Source organism: Sorex fumeus, unplaced genomic scaffold (assembly GCF_029834395.1).
Source record: "Sorex fumeus unplaced genomic scaffold, SorFum_2.1 ptg000039l, whole genome shotgun sequence".
Lineage (NCBI taxonomy): Eukaryota > Metazoa > Chordata > Mammalia > Eulipotyphla > Soricidae > Sorex > Sorex fumeus.
Genome location: NW_026606096.1, coordinates 36,676,681 through 36,700,293, shown reverse-complemented (window position 1 = coordinate 36,700,293; position 23,613 = coordinate 36,676,681). Strand labels below are relative to the sequence as shown.

The 23,613-nt window shown below is 44.7% G+C and overlaps 1 protein-coding gene and 1 non-coding gene across 2 annotated transcripts in view; one reads left to right on the top strand and one right to left on the bottom strand.

Moving 5' to 3' along the window:
* The window catches only part of RNF150 (ring finger protein 150), a 194,400-nt gene that overhangs the window by 28,179 nt on the left and 142,608 nt on the right, over nucleotides 1-23,613 (bottom strand). Inside the window, exons 2-4 of the mRNA XM_056119201.1 lie at nucleotides 19,826-20,076; nucleotides 12,237-12,308; nucleotides 9,500-9,582 (exon numbers count right to left, since the gene is read on the bottom strand). Coding sequence (XP_055975176.1) covers nucleotides 9,500-9,582; nucleotides 12,237-12,308; nucleotides 19,826-20,076 — 406 coding nt within the window. The remainder of the gene's footprint in view (nucleotides 1-9,499; nucleotides 9,583-12,236; nucleotides 12,309-19,825; nucleotides 20,077-23,613) is intronic.
* On the top strand, nucleotides 16,375-16,564 carry LOC130028469 (U2 spliceosomal RNA). The gene has a single exon (XR_008793199.1). It is a non-coding gene; the product is annotated as a U2 spliceosomal RNA (small nuclear RNA).

Below are 23,613 nucleotides of genomic sequence, written 5' to 3'. Positions count from 1 at the left end.
TTAGGAGAATGAGACCCATCATTGTTACTGGTATTTGGCATATTGAGTACGCCACGGGGAGTTTGTCAGACTCTGTCATGTGGGCAGGATACATTCGGTAGCCTGCCGGGTTGTCCAAAGTAAGAACGAGATAATAAGAAGCTTCCGGGAGCTGGGTTTTATAGTCTCTGTCCTCACTGGGGCCCCCTAGGAGGGGGCGGGTTGAGTTTCCCTCCCCGCCCCGAGCAGAGTCCCGGCAGCCGAAGACCTCCTAAAGACTTCCAGGGGCCCCTTTGAGTGCAGGCACTCTACTATTCCCACCTGGATTAGCTCAGTTCAACTCACTCATGCAATTTTAAGAAACCATGACCTGGGCAGTCAACTTGCTCTGGGGAGCTTGCATGGGGCGTCTTCAAAAGTTGCACCAACAGATCCCTCTAAATTCCATGTTTATGTCCTACTCCCTGTCTCTAAGAGCTCATCTGTGGTAGAGGAGAATGTCCTCCACCCATGGACCAGAGTAGACCGGGGATTGCCAGCTGGACAGGGCAATGAAGAGGGTTCCATTAATTGTTGACACATCATCTAGAGAAGAACATAGCATAGAATTTCCTGAAACTAACCAACCAGACTTAGGCTTTGACTCTTCAACAGCCTGCGAGCAATTGTATTTCCAAACCCCCAGTCAAGGCCTTTTAAGCTCACTATGTCTTGGATCCTGAAATGTCCCTTGGGATTCATCTGCAGGGGAGAAACTCTTTTTTTGGGGGGATGGGGGTGGGAATCACACCTAGTGATGCTCAGGGGTTACTCCTGGCTCTGCACTCAGAAATTACTCCTGGCGGTTCTTGGGTGACCATATGGGATGCCAGGGATTGAGCCCGGGTCAGCCACATGCAAGGCAAACGCCCTACCTGCTGGACTTTCGCTCCGGCCCCCAGGGGACAAACTCTTGCCCCAACACACACAAGAAAGCTTTACTTGCTTTTATAATGATTTGCACTGTATTTTGTTGGGAACCACTTCTTAATTTTTTTTTTTTGCTTTTTGGGTCACACCCAGCGATGCTCAGGGGTTACTCCTGGCTCATGCACTCAGGGATTGCTCCTGGCAGTGCTCGGGGGACCATATGGGATGCTGGGAATCGAACCTGTGTTGGCCATGTTGGCTGCGTGCAAGGCAAACGCCCTACCCGCTGTGCTATCGATCCAGCCCCCACTTCTTAATTTTTTATTTTTCAATTTTCAGTTTGATATGCAATTACATTTAAATTTTCATCTCTTTCAACATATAAACACTGTAAGTCATGTTCTGATATTTGGGAAACTGCTGGCAAACATTTTAAAGAAAATGACAGTACAGAACATTTTATGTCCCTAACTACTAAAAGGCATTTATAAGCAGATAGAATTACAATTTAACTTCATTCCTAAAATAAAGGAGATAGAAGAAAGGTTCCTTAAAGATCTTCACACATTGAACCCACCAATTATCCACCCAGTTGAACATTTGGGGTCTGCCTGGGTGACACTATCATGAGAGTATTTTTGGGCTGGTCAAAGTAAGTTCAGGCATTTTTTTTTTTCAGAGAGGTAAAGAAAATCTATTTCAGGGCTTAAAATTTGTTTCTTCTGCTACAGTTTTTGAACTCTGGGCTATTTCTTTTACTTAGAATCTGGGTGGGAATATCTGAACATGCTTAAAACGCAAACCAGTACAGATACAGCTGTCGGTCAGCAGCCCTGGTTGGTGACTGTTTCAAACTAGGCGAAATGAGGACTCGGCTGGGCTGACCTCCCCAGGGCCTCCTCACTGGGCCCCTGACACTCCACTGCCAGAGCCAGCACTGTCGCCTCCCTGCTTCCCTGTCCAGACCGGTTTCTCAGAGTCACCATCCACATCGGCACAAAGCACAAGCTGACCCCTCAGCTGCCTGCCTTTCTCCTTCTCCCCCAGCACCTGCATACGGCAACTCCTCAGCCAGGCACTCAGGTCCTTAGTGGCCTGGGCCAGCTCCCTACTCAACATGATCCCCCTATGTGTATATACCCTGACACATCCCAGGCATCTCTGCTAGAAGCATCTCTGCATTTTCCATCTGAATAACTCAAAAACCCCAGGACAACAACTTTATGGAAAACAGTCAGGCAATGTGCATCCACAACTTCAGGAACAAGGAAATAATCCAAAATATGTATCTACATACAGAGCTATTCTTTACACTCATTCATTACTGCAAGAAAAAAAGTGTGTTTGTGTGTGTGTGTGTGTGTGTGTGTGTGTGTGAGTGTACAAGTGCTCACAAATCAACTACCTGCAAATGGTCAATCTATGGCATAGGGGAATCATATATCAATTTCAACTGATATTGACAAAATTTTAAAGACATGGAAACTGTTCTCGAAAGTTCTAAAACTGTACTAGGAAACTGACTCAGGAGATATAGATATACAAAGATGATACCATGAAAGCCAAGCAAGTATATGGAGACAAAAAAAGCCAGGGATGAGTAGACCACACATTTGATTCTTAAAAATCTAACAAAAATATGGGAAGTATCGCAATCCAGAAGGCACACATTCTCTTGCTTGTGAGAAATTCAGCGACTACATACACAGACTGCTTTGATGGTCTCTGTGATGTCAGAGCACACACTCTGAACAAGCAACACTGCAGATGTGTTGACATGATGGTTGCCCTGACAACCAGCCAACATAGTCTCCCTGCAGGGAGTTAATCCAAGTTAAAGTCTAAGTTTGGAGTCGAAGAGATAGTACAGCTGGGAAGATGTTTGCCTTGCACGCGACCTACCTGGGTTTGATCCCCAGCATCCCATATGGTTCCTGAGCACTGCCAGGAGTAATTCCTGATTGCAGAGGCAGAAGTAACCCATGAGCCTTGCAGGGTGTGACCTTCACAAAAAAGCCCAGGTTTGTGTTTTGGTGAACCCCCTTTTGTTAGAGAAACATATTCCGGAAACATACCGACTGAATTATAGTTTTGTTAACCTCCTCAAAGAGTATTTTTTCAGCCATACTTCTGATACCTTTGATGAATCTGAAACTGTACTCATGACAAAGATACCCAGTGTCCAGCTAATCTACTGGGATAATTAAAAATAGACTGATCAGGATGAATAATTTAGGGAAGAAGTAGAAACAGGGAGATTAACCAGAATGCTACTGCAGAAAGTCAGGCAAGAATGAACAGTGTCCATGAGGTTGGCAATGGCAGCAGAAGAGCGAGAGTGCTAAGAATAACAGCAGCGAGCGTGACTTCATTTCCTTATTGGACCAACTCTCATATACAAGGAGAATTATCATTCTTTGTCAGTCTTTTCAAAACTGAAGTTGAGTGGACATAAAATAACATTCCTTCCAGGATCAGGATATAATGATTTTTGCGCTTGTGGCAATGGTATTTGCATATGTCACGAAATGCTTATTACACTAAGAAGTCTTGTTTACATCCATCAGAGTTTGAACTGATAACTCAAGGCTGATGGCTGATTTTAGGTTGGTCAATCTCCATCAGATCCTCCATTCAAAACCTGAGATCCTGCATCAACTTTTTTTCCATGAACAAGCACTAAGTCAATATGAGAAAAACAGCCCATAGGAAAAAAAAATATCCCCATGTCTTGGAGATTGGAGTGTGGTGGCTATAACTTCAGTTTGGGAAAGGAGATTCTGGAGCTAGGAAGGGGGGAAGATGTAGACCAGTAGGGATCTCCTTAGTGCCAGTGATGCTAGATTCCAGAGCTGGGTGGGGGTATGGTTGTAGACCAGTGGGAACCTCCTTAATGCCAATGAGTTGGAAACTTAAAAAAAATGGAAAGGGTCAGTTTCATATAAATGCATCATTTGTTGCACATGCCCACACCTTCCAAAACCATCTAACAGATAAGTCTGCTCTGGACAAAACTACCTTCCTGCTGGGAGAAGGAGTTGCTGATCAAGACTTGGATCTGCTAGCCACTTCCTGGCCTTGACTCTGAGGCTTCCCAGAATAGTCCCATGAACAGTCATGAATGCTGTCCATTCAACATCGTTGGTGAGTTCAGTGACCAGGAATGAACCAGGATGAGTGCCTCACTTTCCAGGCCAAATGAGTTTGGGGATGGGTGCAGTTATAGGCTTGCTCTCATCAGGCACTTCCTCCTTGTCCAGATGGAACACCTCGGTACAAGTACCTACAGGATCTCCTCCTGGGAAACATGACTTACAAAAAGAAAATGCGACAAGTTGGTGCCCTGGGAAGGTAGCTGCGGGACCAAAGTCACAGTGCACTACCAAAACTGACAATTGGGTATCAGAGGTTCTCTTTGCCATCCAAAGGTGACAACTGGCACTCTGCAGGACAGCCTGATCCACAGCAGGCACAAACCTCCGTGCTTTTGGTCTGATGGGAGAAGCTTCTTTTCTGTCTTCTCTGGTTGGGTGGGCTGATGGTGTGTGCACAGGTCATCCGCAGATTAGTAAGATGGAAGTTAAAGCAAGTCAGAACATGTGCTTAGTTTACTTGAGTGGCATAGTCTGAATGGCCCACTCAAAAGACCCCAACTCTTGGAAAGCACCAACGTGCCAGGTCTTTGGGTTGTTTGTTTGAGATAGAACTTCATCAACTCCTGCAGAGCCAGAGGTTAGAGCAAGGTCAGAATGAACCCCAGAGAATCTTGGACTATTTCTAGCCAATTCTTATCATGTTAACTGGTGACAGCAGGGTATTAAATGATGTTGAACAGTCATATCTCAAATGTGCAAATGTGGGCATGGGAAATAAGTGGAATTAAATCAAGTGTTAGCTATGAGGAAATTGCATGAGGTAGTTAGGAAGATAATTAAATATTTATCCAGTCTATGAATTTTCTATAAAGAGAATGCATTGGGCAAAACAAAACTATTGTGGGAAAAATAGAAGAATCTGACCTTTTTTTTTCCCCTGTGAAATTTCCCTTAAAGTCTAATATTAGTGCGCCTGCAAGATTTTTTTTTAAGTTGCTATTTTTATCATACATCTCACTTATGGTTAGGTCTGTGCTTATAGCTCATTTGTGCATTTGTGTTCTTTTAGAATAGGACACGTCACTTTCTTAAATTTTTGTTTGTTTGTGTTTTGGTCTCACCCAGTGAAGCTCAAGGGTTATCCCTGGCTCAGTGCTCAGGAATCACTCCTGATGATGCTCAGGGGATTAAAAGGTCATCCAGGTCACCCGCATGTAAGTCAAACACCCTGCCTGCTGTACTATCTCTCCGTGCCTCTCTATTTTCACTTATGGTAGTAGTACATGTGACCCTGAAATAAATGCATGTTGCTTAGAAAGAAGCATTTGTTACTAAAAAATTTATGGCACACACACACACACACACATACACACACACACACACGCGCGCGCGCGAATATCAAATTAGAATTTCCCCCTGCCCTGAGGATTCTATTCTAAGACACATTTAAAATGTGCAGTTCAAATGCCCTGCAAAGAACCACTGCAGACTAGAGGTCATGAGGCAAGAAATCTAAGGAAGAATTAGAGCCCAATCTATCCTCTGCACATGGAAAAATAATCCAACATCCAGGAAATTTCCTTTGCAGCTAACACTCCTCATAAGCACTAATTCCAGTCACACAAACAAATAAACAAACAACAACAGAAAAGCACATCTAAATGCCATCTTTATTTTGGCCTGAGCTTGCCATAGTGCAATCAAAGCTCCTTAGTGGGTTTTAGTGGGAGAGACGTGGGAGCTGTCCATTCTTGGGGTGGTATGTGCCGCCTCAGGATCCCCCTCATCCTAAAAGGATATGTTCCACTACATCCCTGGGAGTTCACCGGCATGGATCCATGGGGGACCCCAACAAGAGAAGAAAGAGCAAGGGGAAGAAATAGAGGGTGTGGCAGACATGACGGAATTTTAATTCAGATCAAGAGGGACCATCATCCATCCATTTCTGTTAGTTTGTTATTGTTGTTTTGTTTTGGGGCCACACCAGTGATACTCAAGGGTTACCCCTCGCTCTGCACTCAGGAATTAATGCTGGTGGTCCTCAGGGGAACCATATAGGATGCTGGGAACCGAACCCCAGTCAGCTGCACGCAAGGTAAGTCCCCTACCTGCTGTGCTATCTCTCAGGCTGCCTGTTTGTCACTTTTCTGCCAATAGGAGTCTCCAAGAGAAAAACATGAGAAAACTCCTGCAAAAGTCCTGGCACAAGAAAATTCTGGGGTGATTTGGAAAGACAAGAGACGAAGAAGAGGATTTGGGAGAAGAAAGAGAATTCACTAGAACTTTTTTTTTTTCCTTTGGAGACAGTTCTTTGTCTAAGGAGATACAAAGAATTCTGTGGATGAGTCAGCCTGGAAATAACAAAAAAGTCAGTCTGTGAAGTTCTTGGGATTAATAATACCCCAGAGGGAAGTATCCCATTTAAAGGAGAGAAAAAGAGAGGGTGGGGGGGGGAAATCAAATGCCAGCCCCTTTGTTTGATAACATCCATTAATGCAAACTGTCTGGCCGAAATCAGTAACAAGCATAAAAATATCTTGATTTTAAAATCGGCAATGGAAACAAATGTGGGAGTTCTTCAAAGAGGAGCTGCATGGGCCAATCCGGGATCAAACGGTCCTTCCCCGGAACCTGTGTGGGTGCTCCTGCACGGCCCGGGCTACCTTCAAGCAAGACCCAGAGAAAGGAAATCAAAGCAGAGGCACAGGAAGAGGGTTAAAGAAACAGAATCAGGGCCTGAGCTGAGACCAGGGCCCGGGCTCCCCTCAAGAAAACCAAAGCCCCAGCGTTTTATTCTGCATGTGTGCTAAATGCAGAAAAATGACTCCCCTCCCCTGGATTAATTACCGTCGTCCCCTCCCCCCCCCCCCCCGCCCTCACCCCTCCCCTCCAACTCTACTAGAGAAGGTGATCTGGAATGTTCATCTGTCACCAAAGTCTAATTATGGCTGAAGCAATGCGATCAGTCTGCATGAGAGCAAGCCAGGGCTGAGGAGTTGGCTCAGAGAAATAGCAACCGCTGATGGGGGAGGTCCTGGGTTTGACCCCCAGCACTGAAAACAAATCAAAATCAATGAAAATTTCCATCTGAGAATATTATTATTATTATTATTTATTTATTTATTTTTGAGGAGGAGATGCATCTGGAGACACTCAGGCGTTACTCCTGGCTCTGCACTCAGGAATCGCTCCTAGCGGTGCTCACGGGCCCATCTGGGGTTCCGGGGTTCGAGCCTGATGGCTGTGTACAGAGGAAGGCCCTCCAGCTGTCCTGCTGCTCTGGCCCCAAACCACTGACTTCTTGCTCCTCACTGACGGGGTCTGACTAACAAGTTCGTACAAGTATCCCAACGGCACTTAAGGCATGAAAGTGAACAAACTCTTTGATGAACTGATTTCTTAGGCCCAAGCAATGCCAGAAGTGTTTTTTTTTTTCTTTTTGGGTCATACCCGGCGATGCACAGGGGTTACTCCTGATTTTGAACTCAGGAATTAATCCTGGCGGTGCTCAGGGGACCATATGGGATGCTGGGAATCGAACCTGGGTTGGCCACATGCAAGGCAAACGCCCTACTTGCTGTGCTATCACTCCAGCCCTACCAGAAGTCTTTTAAAGAATGCATTTTCTTAATGACCTGTGCCAGTTCTTTGGAGTCTTAGGAAAAGACATGCTCTGTCACTCATTGGCTTCAGGGTTTTCTTTGTTTTGTTTTTTTTCCATTCTTAATTAATAGGCACCCTCCCATGAGGCTCTAAATAATCCCCACGGAGCCAAGGGGAGGTAAGCTATGATGCTTCAGAAAACTCTCTCCAACAACAGCAGAAATGAAAGATACCACAGTTCAGGGTCCAGCCAGAGCCTTCTCAATGTCAGCACTAATATCTTGGGTAATGCAACTCCAACCATGACATCCAGTGCTCTTAAAAGGAGCCGAGTACTCAGCCCTTAGGAGTCACCTTAAGCGATGGCCTTAGAGCATCAAAGCTCCAGAAATCAGGGAGGGCAAATTCTCCTTGAAATTATTGTGTTGTGAGGTGAGGTTTTTGCAAATAAAATCTAAAAAGATAAAAAAAAAAGAAAAGAAAGTACTGTGTTGTGGTGTGTGTGTGTGTGTGTGTGTGTGTGTGTGTGTGTGTGTTGGGACGGGGGAAGAACATACTTTTTTGGGTCCCTTTCCCTTGGACCAGGGTCTACTCCTGGCTCTATATTTAGGGCTTGCTTCTGGCAGTGCTCAGAGGACCAAACAGTAACTGGTGGGATTGAATTTGGGCCTTAAGTAGCAGAGCATGCGTTCAGTCTACTGAGTTATTTTTCTGGCCCGTAAGGCACATTTTATTTCTTTGGTATTCCTAGTAAATAGCTCTCAAGGTTGCATTGTTTCATGAACAGATGGATTGTTTTTGATCTCTGCAATTTTCTACCCTTTCAAAACTTCAATACTCTAAGACAACTCTAGTTAATCTAAGTGAACATTTTCCTTCAAGGCATAATTTACTTTTTTTTTAAGCTTTAAAATAAAACTGCAATGAAGAAACACTAAAAATCTAGACTTCAAAGATAGAAACACAGCTTTAATACAACTTAAAAATATTTGATTTTCTCAAAGCATTTATAGATTTTTAACTTCATAAATTTTTGAGTATTTTGTGTGTGTGTGTGTGTGTGTGTGTGTGTGTGTGTGTATGTTGGGGGGTGGGCAGGCTACACTGGGTAGTGCTCAGGAAAATTCCTGGTTCTGAACTCAGGGGACCATATGAAAGGCAGGGGTTTGAACCAGGGTTGCTGTGAAGTGACCACATGCAAGGCAAATGCCTTCCCTCCCATACTATGTTTCTGGCCCCAAATTCTAACTTTAAAAAACTAATTCAGGCACCTTAGTGATGAAGTTTCATTTGAGAAAGGAATCAGGGTTATATGAGAATAACCTGGGAACTTTTCCAACTCTACAGGTTGGCATGGTCTCCCAGAGTCTTGAGTGTTGGCGGGATGGCCATATGCTTTTCCTGTCAGTATGAAGTCACGGAAAATAGAATCCACCTTTGATGTACCCCAAATGAATCCACTGACCAAAATGGAATCCACTTTGATTTCCCACTCTCTCTTGACCATGCTCTGGGTGCTGCCCCTTGATGACCATTCATTCATAAGACAGGTCTAAGAGTCTGTTCATGAAAACTCTTCTTGCAAAAGCAAGCATTGGTGCTGGAGGTGATACACCCGTGGTTCAAGAAATATTGTACCTGGAGTGAAATCATCTGATCCCACACCAGGAGGCTCCTGTTCAGAGCGATAGACTACCTCCGGTGGCCAGCAGGAAAGGACAATAGTTTTCATTTCACAAGATGAAATATTTGCTGGGAGAAATGTGACACAAAAGAATGAGCCCTTGGGCCACTGGCTCTTGACAACATAGAAAGGCAGAGGACTGGGAGAGGCCCAGAGGGCCCCAGCCAACGTGACCTCTAGGTACTGTCCACACGTGCATCCCAGTCAAAGCAGAAGCCTTGACACTCACCGACAGGGCAGGATCCGGACCACGTCGTTGGGCTTGTACCCTTCGATGCAGACCGCGCAGTTGTCAAAGTCGGGCTCAGTCTCCTGCAAGAGAGAAGGCACAGATAACCCTCGTTCCTTGATGATAGTAGGCACTTGATGATGAAGATAGAAGGCTACTTGATGATGAAGGCACAGGTGAGCCTCACCCCAGAACCACACTCCTATTCTCCCTTCACCTCGAAAATGCACATCACCTGAAGGACCTGCCCCTGGGGCTAGACTCTCAACTGTCCAGGCGCCAGGTCAGTCAGTGAATCTTCCCCTTCTTCCTTCCAACAGCCACTGTTTCGTTTCTGCCTTCCCTACAGGCCCAGTCCATGTGGGGTCAGGGGTTGCCAGCTGTGTGCTAGGTGAACTCCTGCCCCTCCAAACTATTCCTCAGGCCCTCCTGCAGGTGCTTTTTTAATTTCTCTCTCTCTCTCTCTCCCCTCTCTCTCTCTCTCTCTCTGTCTCTCTCTCTCCCCTCTCTCTCTCTCTCTTTCTCTCTCTATCTCTTTTCTTTTTGGGTCACATCCAGTGATGCACAGGGGCTACTTCTGGCTCTGCACTCAAGAATTACTCCTGGCAGTTCTCGGGAAACCATATGGGATGCTGGGAATAGAACCCAGGTAGATAACGTGCAAGGCAAATGCCTTACCTGCTGTGCTATCGCTCCAGCCCCCCCTGAAGGTGCTTTTGTGAAGAAACAATATTAAAGGTTCTGGTATGAATACTGGTATTATGGTGAGAGCGCCTTTCTCGAAAAAGCTCCAAGATGAGACATAACTATTTACGGAGAAGAGGCTGAAACACTTTAACTACTTTCCCTCACGGCTCCAGTGTGCAGGGCTGGGAGATGTAGCTTCCAGCACTTTTTCAAGTAACTCCATAAGCCCCTTTGAATACCCTCCGAGTAGGTTACTAATGTCACAGTCCTTTGTCTTTTTTATTATTCTCGGGGAGAAAAGGTAATGAAAAATACTTTAGCTTTAATTATGATGATGCATCTAATTGCAAATCTCATTTCATACTCGGCAGTGAAGCTTCTCTTCTAAAGAGCAACAAATGGAACTTTTATGTCACTGAAAAACAGCAGCACTTAGCGAAGGAGACAAGTTCATTGTTCAGACTAGAGACCCACGCCTGGCAGGGAGGCTGCTCTCTCTCCAGAGGCCCCAGGGAGCTCCAAGTCCAAGCTAAGAGCTGTGGCTTGCAAATTCCTCCCAGACTGGGAAACGTTGGGAGCACCTCGGCCTGACAGGACTGCCTCATCGCTCCTCCTCAGCCTTGTGTCCACGTGGCGCCTGATGCCGTCATCCTACAGCAAGGGGATGCTGACTTGGGAGACCAGACAACAGGTTTCAGGGGGCCCAGACTGGACACGTAAATGGACACTTGGACTTGCTGTAAAAATTATGGGAAATCACGAAATTTGCTTTTAAGTGGATGGTCATGGAGAAGATCATGCTAAGTGAAATGAGTCAGAAAGAGAGGGAGAGACACAGAAAGACTGCACTCATTTGTGGAATATAAAATAACATGAGAACAATACCCAAGACAGTAAGTAAGCACAAGGGCCAGGAATACTGGTCCATTGTTGGAAGCCGGCCACATGAGCTGGGGGAGAAGGCAGCTGGGCTATAGAAGCAGCTTCTCTATAGAAGGGATCAATAAGACAATGGTGGTTGGAGGAATCGTTCGGGATGGGAAATGTGTGTTGAAAGTAGATAAAGGACCAAATATGATGACCTCTCAGTATCTGTATTGCAAACCATAATGCCCAAAAGTAAAGAGTATGGGGGAAACTGTCTGCCATAGAGGCAGGGGGGTGGGGGAGGGGTGGATACTGGGGACATTGGTGGTGGAGACTGTGCACTAGTGGAGAGACGGGTGTTCGATCATTGTATTAAACTCAATTATGAAAGCTTTGTAACTGTATCTCATGGTGATTCGATGAAGAGAAAAAAAAAAGAATTATGGGAATCATTGAATATCCGCTATTGCTTCTTTCCTGACAGTGGCTGCCAGAGAGCCCCATTAGAATTTGGGACACTTTGCATTTCAGGTAATGCCTTTGCATGTGAAGTTCATTCTGGTTCCACCTCTTTTACTTCTACTTTTCACTTTTGGGGCAGATACTTTCTTTTCTTGTTTTCAGTCCACAGCCAGCAGTGCTCAGGGCTTGCTCCTGGCTTTGTGCTCAGTGATCACTGCTAGGGGTGTTCGAGGGACTTGGGATTGACCCTGGGTCAGCTGTGGGCCAGGCAAGTGCCCTACCTGTTGTACCATCTCCTAGTACCACCCCTCCCACGTTTATTATACTTTTATTTTTTTTAATTTTCTTTTTCTTTTCTTTTCTCTCTTTTTTTTTTCTTTTTTGGGTCACACCCGGTGATGCACAGGGGTTACTCCTGGCTTTGCACTCAGAAATTACTCCTGGCAGTGCTCAGGGGACCATATGGGATGCTGGGAATCGAACCTGGGTCGACCGCGTACAAGGCAGCACCCTACCCACTGTACTATTGCTCTAGCCCCTTTCTTCTTCTTTTCAAGTTAATGACAACCTTGCTACCTTATTGGCTGCCTTTTAGAAGCTTCTTTAATATAACCATGGGCCCATGCAGGAGGCACGTTCTCCCTCTCCCGCCTCATTCCTTGGAAGGCCCGATGCCACCACGTGTAGCCTCCCACCCAGAACACGAAAGGCCATGGGTTACCTTGTCCCCCTTCTTGATGGTCCTGACCTGGAGCTTGCTGATGGCCTTCTTGGCCGCGTCTCCCAGGCGGCGCTGAAAAACCAAGACCTGCTGGTTAGTCATAGGACTGAGACTCCCGAGATGGTTGCTGCGGGCCCCTGAGAAACACAGTCTCTCTGGACGCGGGCCCAGGCGGTATGAAGGTGAATGCCAGCGACTGCAAAAGGTGGGGCAGTGGGTCAGGAACTGACTTTTATTAGAGGACAGAGCCAGACCTCAAGTGAGGCAAGTGACCTTTGACCCAGGGAGGTCCCGCCCTGGAGTAAGTCCTGTGCAGGTCACAGCTGTGAGGATGCAGAGGCACAAAAAAGACAGTGATGTGCTACTTCAACTTTGTGGACCGTGAGCTGAGAACAGCAACCTGGGGGCTTCGGAAGAAATCTCTTTTCTTTATCATACCCAGGGTTTGCTGCTTATGCATTCCTTCCCAGCCGGAAGCCGTTTTTTCCATGTTTATGCAGATCCAACCTAGGTTTACAAATCCCTAGTTTATATTATCCCATCATGTTCCTCTCGGCCAATTACACTCCCTTTGTGTATATGGGCGTGTACTTCAAGGAACATTCATAAAACACACGTGCTCATTTGAACAAATGACACCTGGGTAAGCACCATTATCCAGGCAAGGAAAAACCCGCTGTGATAATTCCGTGACAGACCCCTCGGAAGCCCAGGAAATGGCAAGAGGGCTTAAAAGTGAGGTTTAATCTGTCAAGGGAAAAAGCTGGTTTTCTTGTGTGCTTCTGAGTTTTCTACATGCTTTGCTTTTCTCCTAGGTAGGTATATTTCTCATCTGTAATGTATTTGCAGCAGTAATATATATTGTAAAGATCGAGATAAATGACAAGTGTTTAAAAATTATTATTTGCTTTCACTGAGTTTTGTTCCTTTTAGAAAGAACTCAAACTTTGTCCTTTATCTTTAAAATAATGAACATATACTAATGAACAATTAACAAATACAACCTGGGCACTACATAAAAGTTTTGTGTAATATCACCTTTATCTTTACAACAGCCATGTATGAAAATTTTTTTATTATTTTATAGAATGAACTGAAACTTTGAGGCTAAAGTAAATTGTTTAATAACACAGAATTAGTAATAGGTTAGTCAAACTGATGAAAACCATCCATTTTAATTATTTAATTGGCTATTGGACCACGTCCTGCGTGTTTAGGGCTTACTTCTGGCTCTGAGCACAGGGATCACTCCTGGCGGCTCGGAAGACCATATGTGGTGCTGGGGATTAAAAATGGGTTGGCTGCATGCAAGGCATGTGCCCTCCTCCCCATGCTATCACTCTAGCTCCACAAAACTGCCTGACTTTAAAACTAAACTAGTTTAGTTTAGCTCATGCACCATAATTTACGTTCATTCACCAATCACCCAATCATAAAACACCTATTTACTCAACCAATTAACCAACCAACCACCAACCAACATCTACCTAGTCAGCCAATCAAGGAACCAATGGGTCAGCCAGCCAATCACTCAATATTTGAGGATCAGGAATGCAACCAACAGCCCGCCAGCAAACCAATCAGCAGACAACCAGTCCAACCAATCAATCAATCAATCAATGAAGTATACCTCTGGCCAACCAATCATAATAGATCAAGTATCACCCCTCCTCCCTCATGCCCCCCAAGCTAGCTGTCCGAGAGCACAGATCAGTAACCCCCAAACGGGAGAGGTTCTATTTGTAAGTTTTCTCTTTAACATTTTGCCTGCAGTTTCTGGCATCTTAAATCATTTAAAAAATATTCCTTAAAAAATAAGGACCATGCATAGCTATACTAGAGGGGTGGGGAGCAGAGAGGCCACTCAGGTGCTCTGAGGGTGCTTCGGGTGGGGGTTGGAGCACATGGTGCTGGAGACCAAATTCAGGGCCTCACACACGCCAGGCATGTGCCCACCTCACCGACCCATGCCCAGTTGCTGGCACTTTCAACAGAAATAAGCATCGACTGCTTCCTCAAAAGAGACCTACATACACTTGAGACTTCTCTGGGAGTCCAGGAGTAGCAGGAAGAAAATAGAAATAGTCTAGAATGATAGGTAGGAGGCTGGAACGATAGCACAGCGGGCAGCCTGTTTGTCTTGCACGTGTCTGACCCGGGTTCGATTCCCAGAATCCCATACAGTCTCCCAAGCACCACCAGGAGTAATTCCTAAGTGCAGAGGCAGGAATAACCCCTGAGCATCATTGGGTGTGATTCAAAAAGAAAAAAAAAAAAGAATGACAGGTAGGAGCAAAGGAGGGAAAGAACAGAACCGAAGGAAACGAATGGGATGGCCTCTCTTCTCTTTTTCATGTCATAGCCTGGTCTGGCTGTGGTCCCCAAATCAGTCACTTCCCAGGGGAGCTCCTTCTGGCCACCTCCCAGAAAAGGCTCCTGGTTAGACCCTGTACAGTTCCACACCCTCCATCTTAGGATGTCACCACGCTTATAGTTTTCTGGGTTTTGATCAGTTCCCATTATTTTCTCTCATGAGGGCTGGGTCCATTTCTGTTTCCCACTGGGTTCTACCTCGAGAGATAGATTTTCTTTGAATCATTAGAATGCCCCCTCTCCACAAACATACACTTATTTCATCCAAGTTATAGCTCTTGGCTTTGAAAAAAATGTCAATGAACACAAGCACACACACACACACACGAGTGAATAAGAGCTAAAATAGTTTTTTGCTTGTTTGTTTTTTAAGAGGCAGGGAAAACCTCCCAAGAAATTTAATTCTTCCTGGGAAAGCTGATGGCCAAGATACCAGTAATCCATGTGGAAAGGTAAGCAAAGCTTCCGTGCTGGCTCTGACCCAGCCGGTCAGGCTCAGCGGAGGCAGCGCTTCCATGAAGAGCCTGGAGCAAGACTCGCAGGGAGCTGGTGACCGGGAGCAAATCTGACACTTAGAACAGAAAACGGGATCCAAAATCAACAGACGTGGGTTGTTTTGTTTATTCAGTCAGGCGCGTGGCTATTTATAAAACTGTACTTAATTGGTATTATATAATATTTGGCCTCAATTCAATCACACTTAAAAAAAATTTCTAAAGCAATGCAGAGCAATGAAGTGGCAAAAGTCATTTTCAAGCCATATCCCAGCGTTGACTCGAAGGAAGCCTGACTTTCTGTCTAAGGAGGTAAACCAGAAACCTGGTTCCAAAGTGTCATTCCATTGACACCAGTTTTTCAGCAAGTGAAGCCTGTGCTCCTTAACTGTGAGCAAAGCCGGCTTCCACTGTTGGCTCTTAATTAACTTTCCTTTTGGGTGTATTTGAGTAACAACCGCGTGTTTGCTCTAGGGTCACCAGCATCCTCACCAAGTTGAGATTCCCAGAGGCACTGGGGGTCCCCAGGTTCATCAAGGAACAGGACTCTGGGGCATGGCCATCTGCCCCCAGAAAGCAGAGCACGTGGCCACTGGGCTCTGCTGCACAGGGCTGGTGGACAAACGAGGGTTCCCAGGACAGGGCCTGGCAGAAACCATGACCTGGCTGGAGTGAGCACCTTGCAGAGGGAGCAAAGAAGGAGGCCGCAGAGCAGCGCCCCCTGGAGGAATGCTGGAAACTACTGCAGAAGTGCTAAGAACTGGGGAGGAATTCATGTATGCAAAATATGACAGGGGTGGGGTGGGAGAGAGAGAGAGAGAGAAGGAGAGGAAGAGAGAGAGAGACTGCGTAGGTCTGTCCTATCCCTGTAAAGGGGCCCATAGCTCTCATGATGCCCACACCTCTAGCTTGGTTTCGGCTCCCCACCTCCAGACTTGTGGATTGCGGAATACAGTCAGACTTCATGTAATGTCATCAGCAGGGCTTTTGTTGTTGTTTTGCTATTTATTTTATTTTATTAGTTTTGGGGTCACACCAGGAGGTGCTCAGGGCTTATTTCTGGCTCTGCGCTTAGGCGGGACTTGGGAGACCATATGGGGTACCTGGGATAGAATCCAGGTCAGCCTCTGCAAGGCAAGCATCCCCTACTCCCCTGCTGTACCATCTCTCAGGGCCCTCAAGTCAGTATTTGGGAAACTGCAGGTGGAGAGTGGAAGGCATGATGCGAGACTTCTCTTCGAGCTACGGCCAGAGCCGAGGCCAGAATCCAGCTTGCTTCTCCGCCATTTAGCTAAGATCAAGTGTAGTATCTCTTCTTATCAGCCTAATATCTGATACGTCCTCTATCCAAGGACAATATATTAAATGAGTTTTGGAACTAGGAGTTGGAATAGGAGCTTGCTCTGTCGACTCCACACATCGCCCTGGTATTGCAGTGCTTCCAGGAATGATGCAGAAAAAAAAACAAAACAAAACAAAAACCAAACAAACAAACGAAAAAACAGAATCTAGCCTTCCAGACTCCAGAGCAGTGTTCAAATGACCTTCTCTGTGTCACTTTACGGAACAGCCTTACAGCCCCTGTCCTCCATGGCACCGCCTAACAGACCTCATTCTGAGGGTGTTCAGTGAAAACCATCTAAGTCATCGTCTCAGGGGAACCACATGGAAATGATCTTGTCCAGGTAGAGTTGTGGCCTGGAAAGATCTGTGTTCAGGGATGATAATAGTGACTTGGCTCTAATTGGGATGTGCACAAAGCCAGCCGAGCAGAGAGAGAGCTAATTCAAGTCCAATCTTTCCCATGCCTGAGTCCTTGGATACTTCACTAATTAACACCTTTGCTCTTCCCTTTCAGCGGGAGACTCTCTCACCTGAGAATCAGGGTCCTCACGCTTTAATAAGTGACTTGATTCGATGCTTATTATAGCTACAGCACACACACACAGCTGCAACTTCCTGTTGAGTAGACAGAGCACTGTCCATTAAAAGACAAATATTTTTCTATAGGCTAAAGCACACTGTCTATTTTGATCAGGAAACGTGCTGCCTCGTGCCTGATCCCAATTTGAAGAGTGACCCTGAGGGTAACAACCTATAATTCCAGAAAATTTAATAGAATGGGAGCAGAGTAAAAACTTAAACCAGACCAACCACTTTTATACCATGGCTTTCCACTTTTCTTTTTCCTCACCTCACTGAGTATGCAAATGTCCACTCAGACTCTTTATCTTTATCAGGGTCAATATGTGATGGAAATAATTACTCAACTCATTGCAGCTTAAATTATTTTTATTATGATGATTTTGGGGTCACACCCGATGGTGCTCAGGGCTTTTTTTTTGCTCTGTGCTTTTAGAGATGATTCCTGTTAATTGTGTGTGTGTGAATTTGTGTGTGTGTGTGTGTGTGTGTGAGTGTGTGTAGTTTTGGGGCCACACCCAGCAATACTCAAAGATTACTCCTGACTCTGTGCTTAGAAATTATTCCTGACAGTGCTAGGTGGACCACAGGGATGCCAGGGACCAAACCCAGGTTGACCACATCAAGGCAAATGCCCTACTCACTGTACTATCGCTCCGGGCCCCAACTCTAGGTGATACTTCGGGGACCATACACAGTACCGGGGATTGAACTGTGAGTGGCTGAATGCAAGGCAAGTGCCTCAATCCCTGTTAACCTCTAACTCTCCAACCCCTTCAGCTTAAAATTTAATCCTTGCTTCCTCTATATATTGATTGCTAGGATTGTTCATAGTCTAATCCATATAGAAATATAAATCCACCAAGGGTCATTAGAGTATCTCTGCAAATAATTAGTCTGTGTTTGCATACTATGTACAGATAAATAATATGAATTTCTTCATACTTAATCCTTAGGAACCAGTGGGATGAAATGTATCAGTTCCATATTTATTTCACTGCCATGTGCCTAACTATTAAGAAATATTCACCTGAATCCCAAATATTCAGTAACAGCAGCTAATCTGGGTTTGAAGGTAATCATCAAGGAATCCATATGACATTAACAATGGATAATACTAATTAAGATACATGCTTAACAACAGAGGCTTTAAAAATGATACACAACTGCCTTGAACAGGCAAATCTGGGTTTGAGTGCCAGTATCACACATGGTTCTTGAACTTGCCAAGAGTGATTGTCGAGCACAGATGCAGGAATAAGCCCTGAGCACCACCAGGTATGTTCAACAAACCAAAAATTATAATGACACACATTAACTTATTTTACCTTTGATATCAGATGTAAAAGGAAGATATATTCCCATTTAGTTCAGAAAATAAAAACACAGATTATCTTGCTGATATTTTTGGTGAGTGACAGAACTTGAGTATTATGTAGATACTAAAAATAAGTTGTCAAAGATTCTTTGATGATGGGGGAAATACCACTTAATAAACAAATTATTAATAAGTAACTTAATAAAGAACTTGAGATCTGTGTTGCATTTTTGCAAAGATACATATTTAATGACAGTTTATTGAGCATATATCTATGTTTATATCTATATCTATGTTTATATGTCTCTATATAATTAAGCACCCTGAAAGGTAATGCTATTAATCACTAATAATTCAGTTGAAATAATATGGATTTTTGTCTTCTTTTAGTTTTTTCCTGATTGCCAAAATTTATTAGGACAATGATGGTATGTCATTTTGAAAATCAAGAGAAAATCCCCAGCAATATTTAAAAAATTTATTCCAGATACAACAGAAAATTTAAGGACCCATTACCACAAAATAAACAGGAAAAAACTAAAGATCCATCTCCTGAAGCAAACAATGATGAACTTACTGGCTTAGAGAAAATTTCTGGAAATATAAAAATAAGAATCAGCTGGTCCAGCGCTATTTAAGAGGCTCCAGGGCCAGAATGCCCACCAGAACTCTCTGTGCAGATGAAAGTGGCCTACAGATGCAGCTCTGTATGGCAACCACTGGAAAGATGGCAAGGGAGAGAGTGGATCAAAATGTAAAGTATTATTTTATCACAGTTAAGTGAAATGTGAATAGTTGTACCAGGACTCTCATGGTAGACCGTACCTCTCTATCCCACAGAAAATAGAAGAAAATGTGCGATTTCTTCTTAAGCCAGTATATTTGTTCCATAAACACGATTTTAAAAAACCCCATAAATTGTGGACAAATTTCGCCATGTGACTCTCAAGGTAAAAGTACACACATACTGAATGAAATACTAAGAAGTAGCTTTCAGAACATTTAGAGATCTCTGTGTCCTGAGAATTCAGAAAGGTTCTACAGTGTGAAAGCCATTCATGTAATCCACTGTTATTCGTGGATTAAAAGAGACAGTCCAGGTTGTACCAGTGAAAAGGCATCTGCTGCAACTGAATATCCATTTTGGAGGCTCATCGGAGAGCCCGGCAAGCTACCGAGAGTATTGGATATGCCAGACACAGTAACAACAAAGTCTCCAATGGAGACGTTACTGGGCCCGCTCGAGCAAATCGACGATCAACGGGAGGGCCTTTACCTTTATTTTTCTTTTTTGAGTCATTGAGGGTATCAAGGGAGAAATGATAATAATATCCAGCATTTATCTTGTGTGGGGTCCAATGGGTCTCCTTGTGTGTTGCTTTGTATTTTCTGTGCTTTTCAATCTTTCTGAGATCCATCTGCACTTTGGGAATAACTGTATTGATTACATTCATAATTGTGATCCATGATTGGTTACTCACCTGGTTCCTATCTCTGGCATTAGCATATCGGAATCTCTGGATATAATAAAAGACCAGCCAGGCGAGGGAGATGATCATGAGGACGATGAAGGAGATGGAGACAAACACCACTGAGGTGCGGCTCACGTACTTCTGCAGGTTGCGAGTGCCGATGGTGATGTACATGGTCACGGTGACATTCCTGTCCAGCAGGCTGACCAACTCCCTCCCTTTGGGCTCAGGAATCATGATTGCCACGATGTCTTCTACACCTGTTGGGAGAGAGGCATCAAAGGAAAGGGATGAGTGGGCGGATCTCAGGGAAAGGCTTCAACCAGAGGTAATGCAAATCAACCAACACAACCAACCAACCAACTAACCAACCAATCAACTAACCAACCAACCAACCAACCAATACAACCAACTAACTAATCAACACAACCAATCAACTAACCAGCCAACCAACCAATCAACCAACATAACTAACCAACCAACCAACAGACCAACTAACCAACCCAATTAACCAACACAACCAACACAATCAACCAACCAATCAACCAACACAATCAACCAACCAACCAACCACTCAACCAACACAATCAACCAACCAACCAACCAACCAACACAACCAACCAACCAACCAATCAACCAATCAACCAACACAACCAACCAACCAGCTAACCAACCAAAAAACAAACACAACCAACCAACCAACCAATTAATCAACCAACACAACCAACCAACCGACCAACTGACCGACCAACCAACCAACCAACCAACCAATCAACCAACCAACCAGCCAACCAACCAGTGCTATGAGGGTGCCAACTGCATGCTGGAGCTCATGACCAGGATTATAAATGCTGAGATTGCAGAGTCTGACACAGAGTCAGTTTTTCTACCTAGACTTCTATGCAATGCTGTCATCTCGTCTTTGAGAAAAGGCCCTCAAATGGGGCCTGAAAAATTGTGACAGTTCTCTTCAACTCTCCTGGTGACTGCTCCTAGGATAGGGGGCACCTTCCCAGTGACCCTGGTTTACAATTATGTTGCATTTCACGGGTCCCTGAGGAGGGGGCAAAACCCTCTGTCTCCCATGGTAAAGGAATAAGTGCCTGTTTTATCCGTGTGTCTGAGAGCAATCTGTTCCCGACACGGACTTGATGGATACTTAATTAACCACCACTGGCCTTTCCATAGCAATTCGCTCTGTTAATGCGGATCAAAGCAGCTCAAAATAAGGTTTCTTAACGACCTCTAACACAATTTTCCAGCATACACAAATCCTCTCAGAATCAGTTTCTGCTTCTTTTATCTAATTCAGTGAGTCTGGCTTGTGGCTCCCCAGACAATGCAGAGAATGGAGGCAAACAGATATCCCAAAATTTCATTTCCTGTGCTCTCAAATATGCACCCCTTCCACACACCTGTCATTGGCAACTCCCTTGGATTCTAGTCATCAGGGTCACTGAGCCTGTTCTCCATGACAGTAAGTGAGGCATAGCCCCTGGATGAGAATTCTGGGCTCTTGACCAGGGCATCTTTGGTATGGCTATGACCCAACCCCAACTGTATCCACTGGACATTCTCAGATGGGTAGCAGTGTCACATATAGGTTTGCAGGTGTTCACCACATGGAATGCCTGTCTGCACAACTCCTCAGGGGCACTATAGCTACATGCAAATATCACATTACTTGGGGGCACTGCATGTTAGAGTGAGCAAACGTGCCATGAGAATGGAACAAATTCTGGACAAATTCAATAGTGCTACAGCTGCCCAGAGCTGGCCCCTTCAGTGGTGTGGTCAGGGAGCCAGACAACAACACCAGATTCTGTTTTCTCTGGATCATGTAAGCCTCTTAGAAACCACTCAGGGATTTGGACCTGACCTTGATCTCAACACAGGTTTTGCGGTCCTAAATTCCTGGATGACATTTCACTTCGGATGAATAAATACTCTAAAAACACCAAAGGCACACAGATGTATCTGTGTAGGGGCCATCAATGACATATCCGAAAAAAATCTCTGAAACCTTAGTAGGGGCTCCCTGGTCCAACCATAAAGCCACAGATGGTTTCTAGCTAGCTGTGATTTCTGGGAATTACTCGAAGTGATGGCTTGGATTTCAACTTTGCAGAATTTACCGACAGTTCGGGGGCTCCTGCTCTTTGTGTGTTTACTTTGACTAATGGGTCTGAGTGTGGTCTGATGGTGGTAAAGGACTGTGCAGGCTGGCAGGTCTTTCCAGAAACGTGATCTTCTTTGTCAACAGGACCAATGGGACCGGAGGGAGGCTCAGGTGATGCTGCTATTTGATAGCTATTTAACTATTTGTAACTTTTTGCCTTGGTCTCTTTTTTTTATAAATTTTAAGTGCATATATCTTAGTACCTAGAAGTCATTTTTATTTAAGGAATATCCCAATTACTTATGAGATATTTCATTCTCAGACTTGCAAAATTTTTACATTGAGTAGTCGCATTTTACTAATATTTTCTTCTGTGATTTCTAAAATTTTGGGGGGCGGGGTTTGGCCACACCTGATGGTGCTCAGAGGCTATTCCAGGATCTGTGCTTGGGGTATGATCTCTGGCGGTGCTTAGAGGAACCATATTTGATGGTGGGGATCAGACCAGGGTGGACCCCATGCAAGACAAGAACATTCCCCTCTTGTAATGTCTCTCCAGCCCATGGTTTCCAGATTTGATCTCTGATTAGAAAACTCTTTTCTACCCAAGACAACAAAAACAGGCCTCAAAAATTATGTCTCAAACCTTATAATTTTGCATTTTACATTTAAAGCCTGAACGGCTTGGTAAAGGTAAAGGTAAAGGCCCTCCTGTTGATCGTCGATTTGCTCGAGCGGGCCCAGTAACGTCTCCATTGGAGACTTTGTTGTTACTGTGTTTGGCATATCGAATACTCTCGGTAGCTTGCCGGGCTCTCCGAGAGGGGTGGAGGAATCGAACTCGGGTCGCCATGTTGGCCGCTTGTAAGGCGAACACCCTACCGCTGTGCTATCGCTCCAGCCCATGCATTTTAATAACAATACAGTAGTTTGGGAGATTTGCTAGTGTAGCAGGCAGAGAGGAGACAGAGAAGATGCAGTTAATTTCCACCCCCCTAATTCTCAGGCATATTTGGGTTGACTGTTAGATTGTTTTACTACCAGATTTCCCTATCTTTTGTTGGACTTGCATCAGGCTGCTTTTGGGTTTTTTGTTTGTTGGTTTGTTTTTGTTTTGTGTTATTTTGTTTTACTTGTTTATTTTGATTCTTGGTCACACCTGGAAGGGTTCAGATTAAGGAGTCACTTCTGGTGGTGCTTGGGGAATCATTCGGAGATGGGATCAACAGCAAGGCCTCCCACATTCCTGCATGCAAAGTGTGTGCTCATCCCATGGAACTCTCCCTGGACCTGGGGTAGCTCTGAACACATTTATTATCTGGTAGCTCAACTCTTTCCTTCCTAATCCTTTCCCCGATAATTTTCCTATTATCTGCATGTGCTTCAGACATCATGCATCCCAAGGGAGGGCAATGCTCTGAACTGAAACGCTGTTTCCCGCCCTAGCTCAGAGAGTTAAAAAGACGCTGGAACCAAATTCTGGATATCCACAAAGTTTTAAGTTACCCATCATCCATTTTCAGGGATGTGAGCAAATGTTTTCTCTCTGCAGGGTAAAGGACAAAGAGCTATTTAAGGCTCACTGTTCAGCTCCACTGTTTACAGGGCCACACCCACCTGAGCCAGGACAAACCTTTAAAAAGAGGAGCAGTTGTACTCCTCTAGTACTGATGATCAA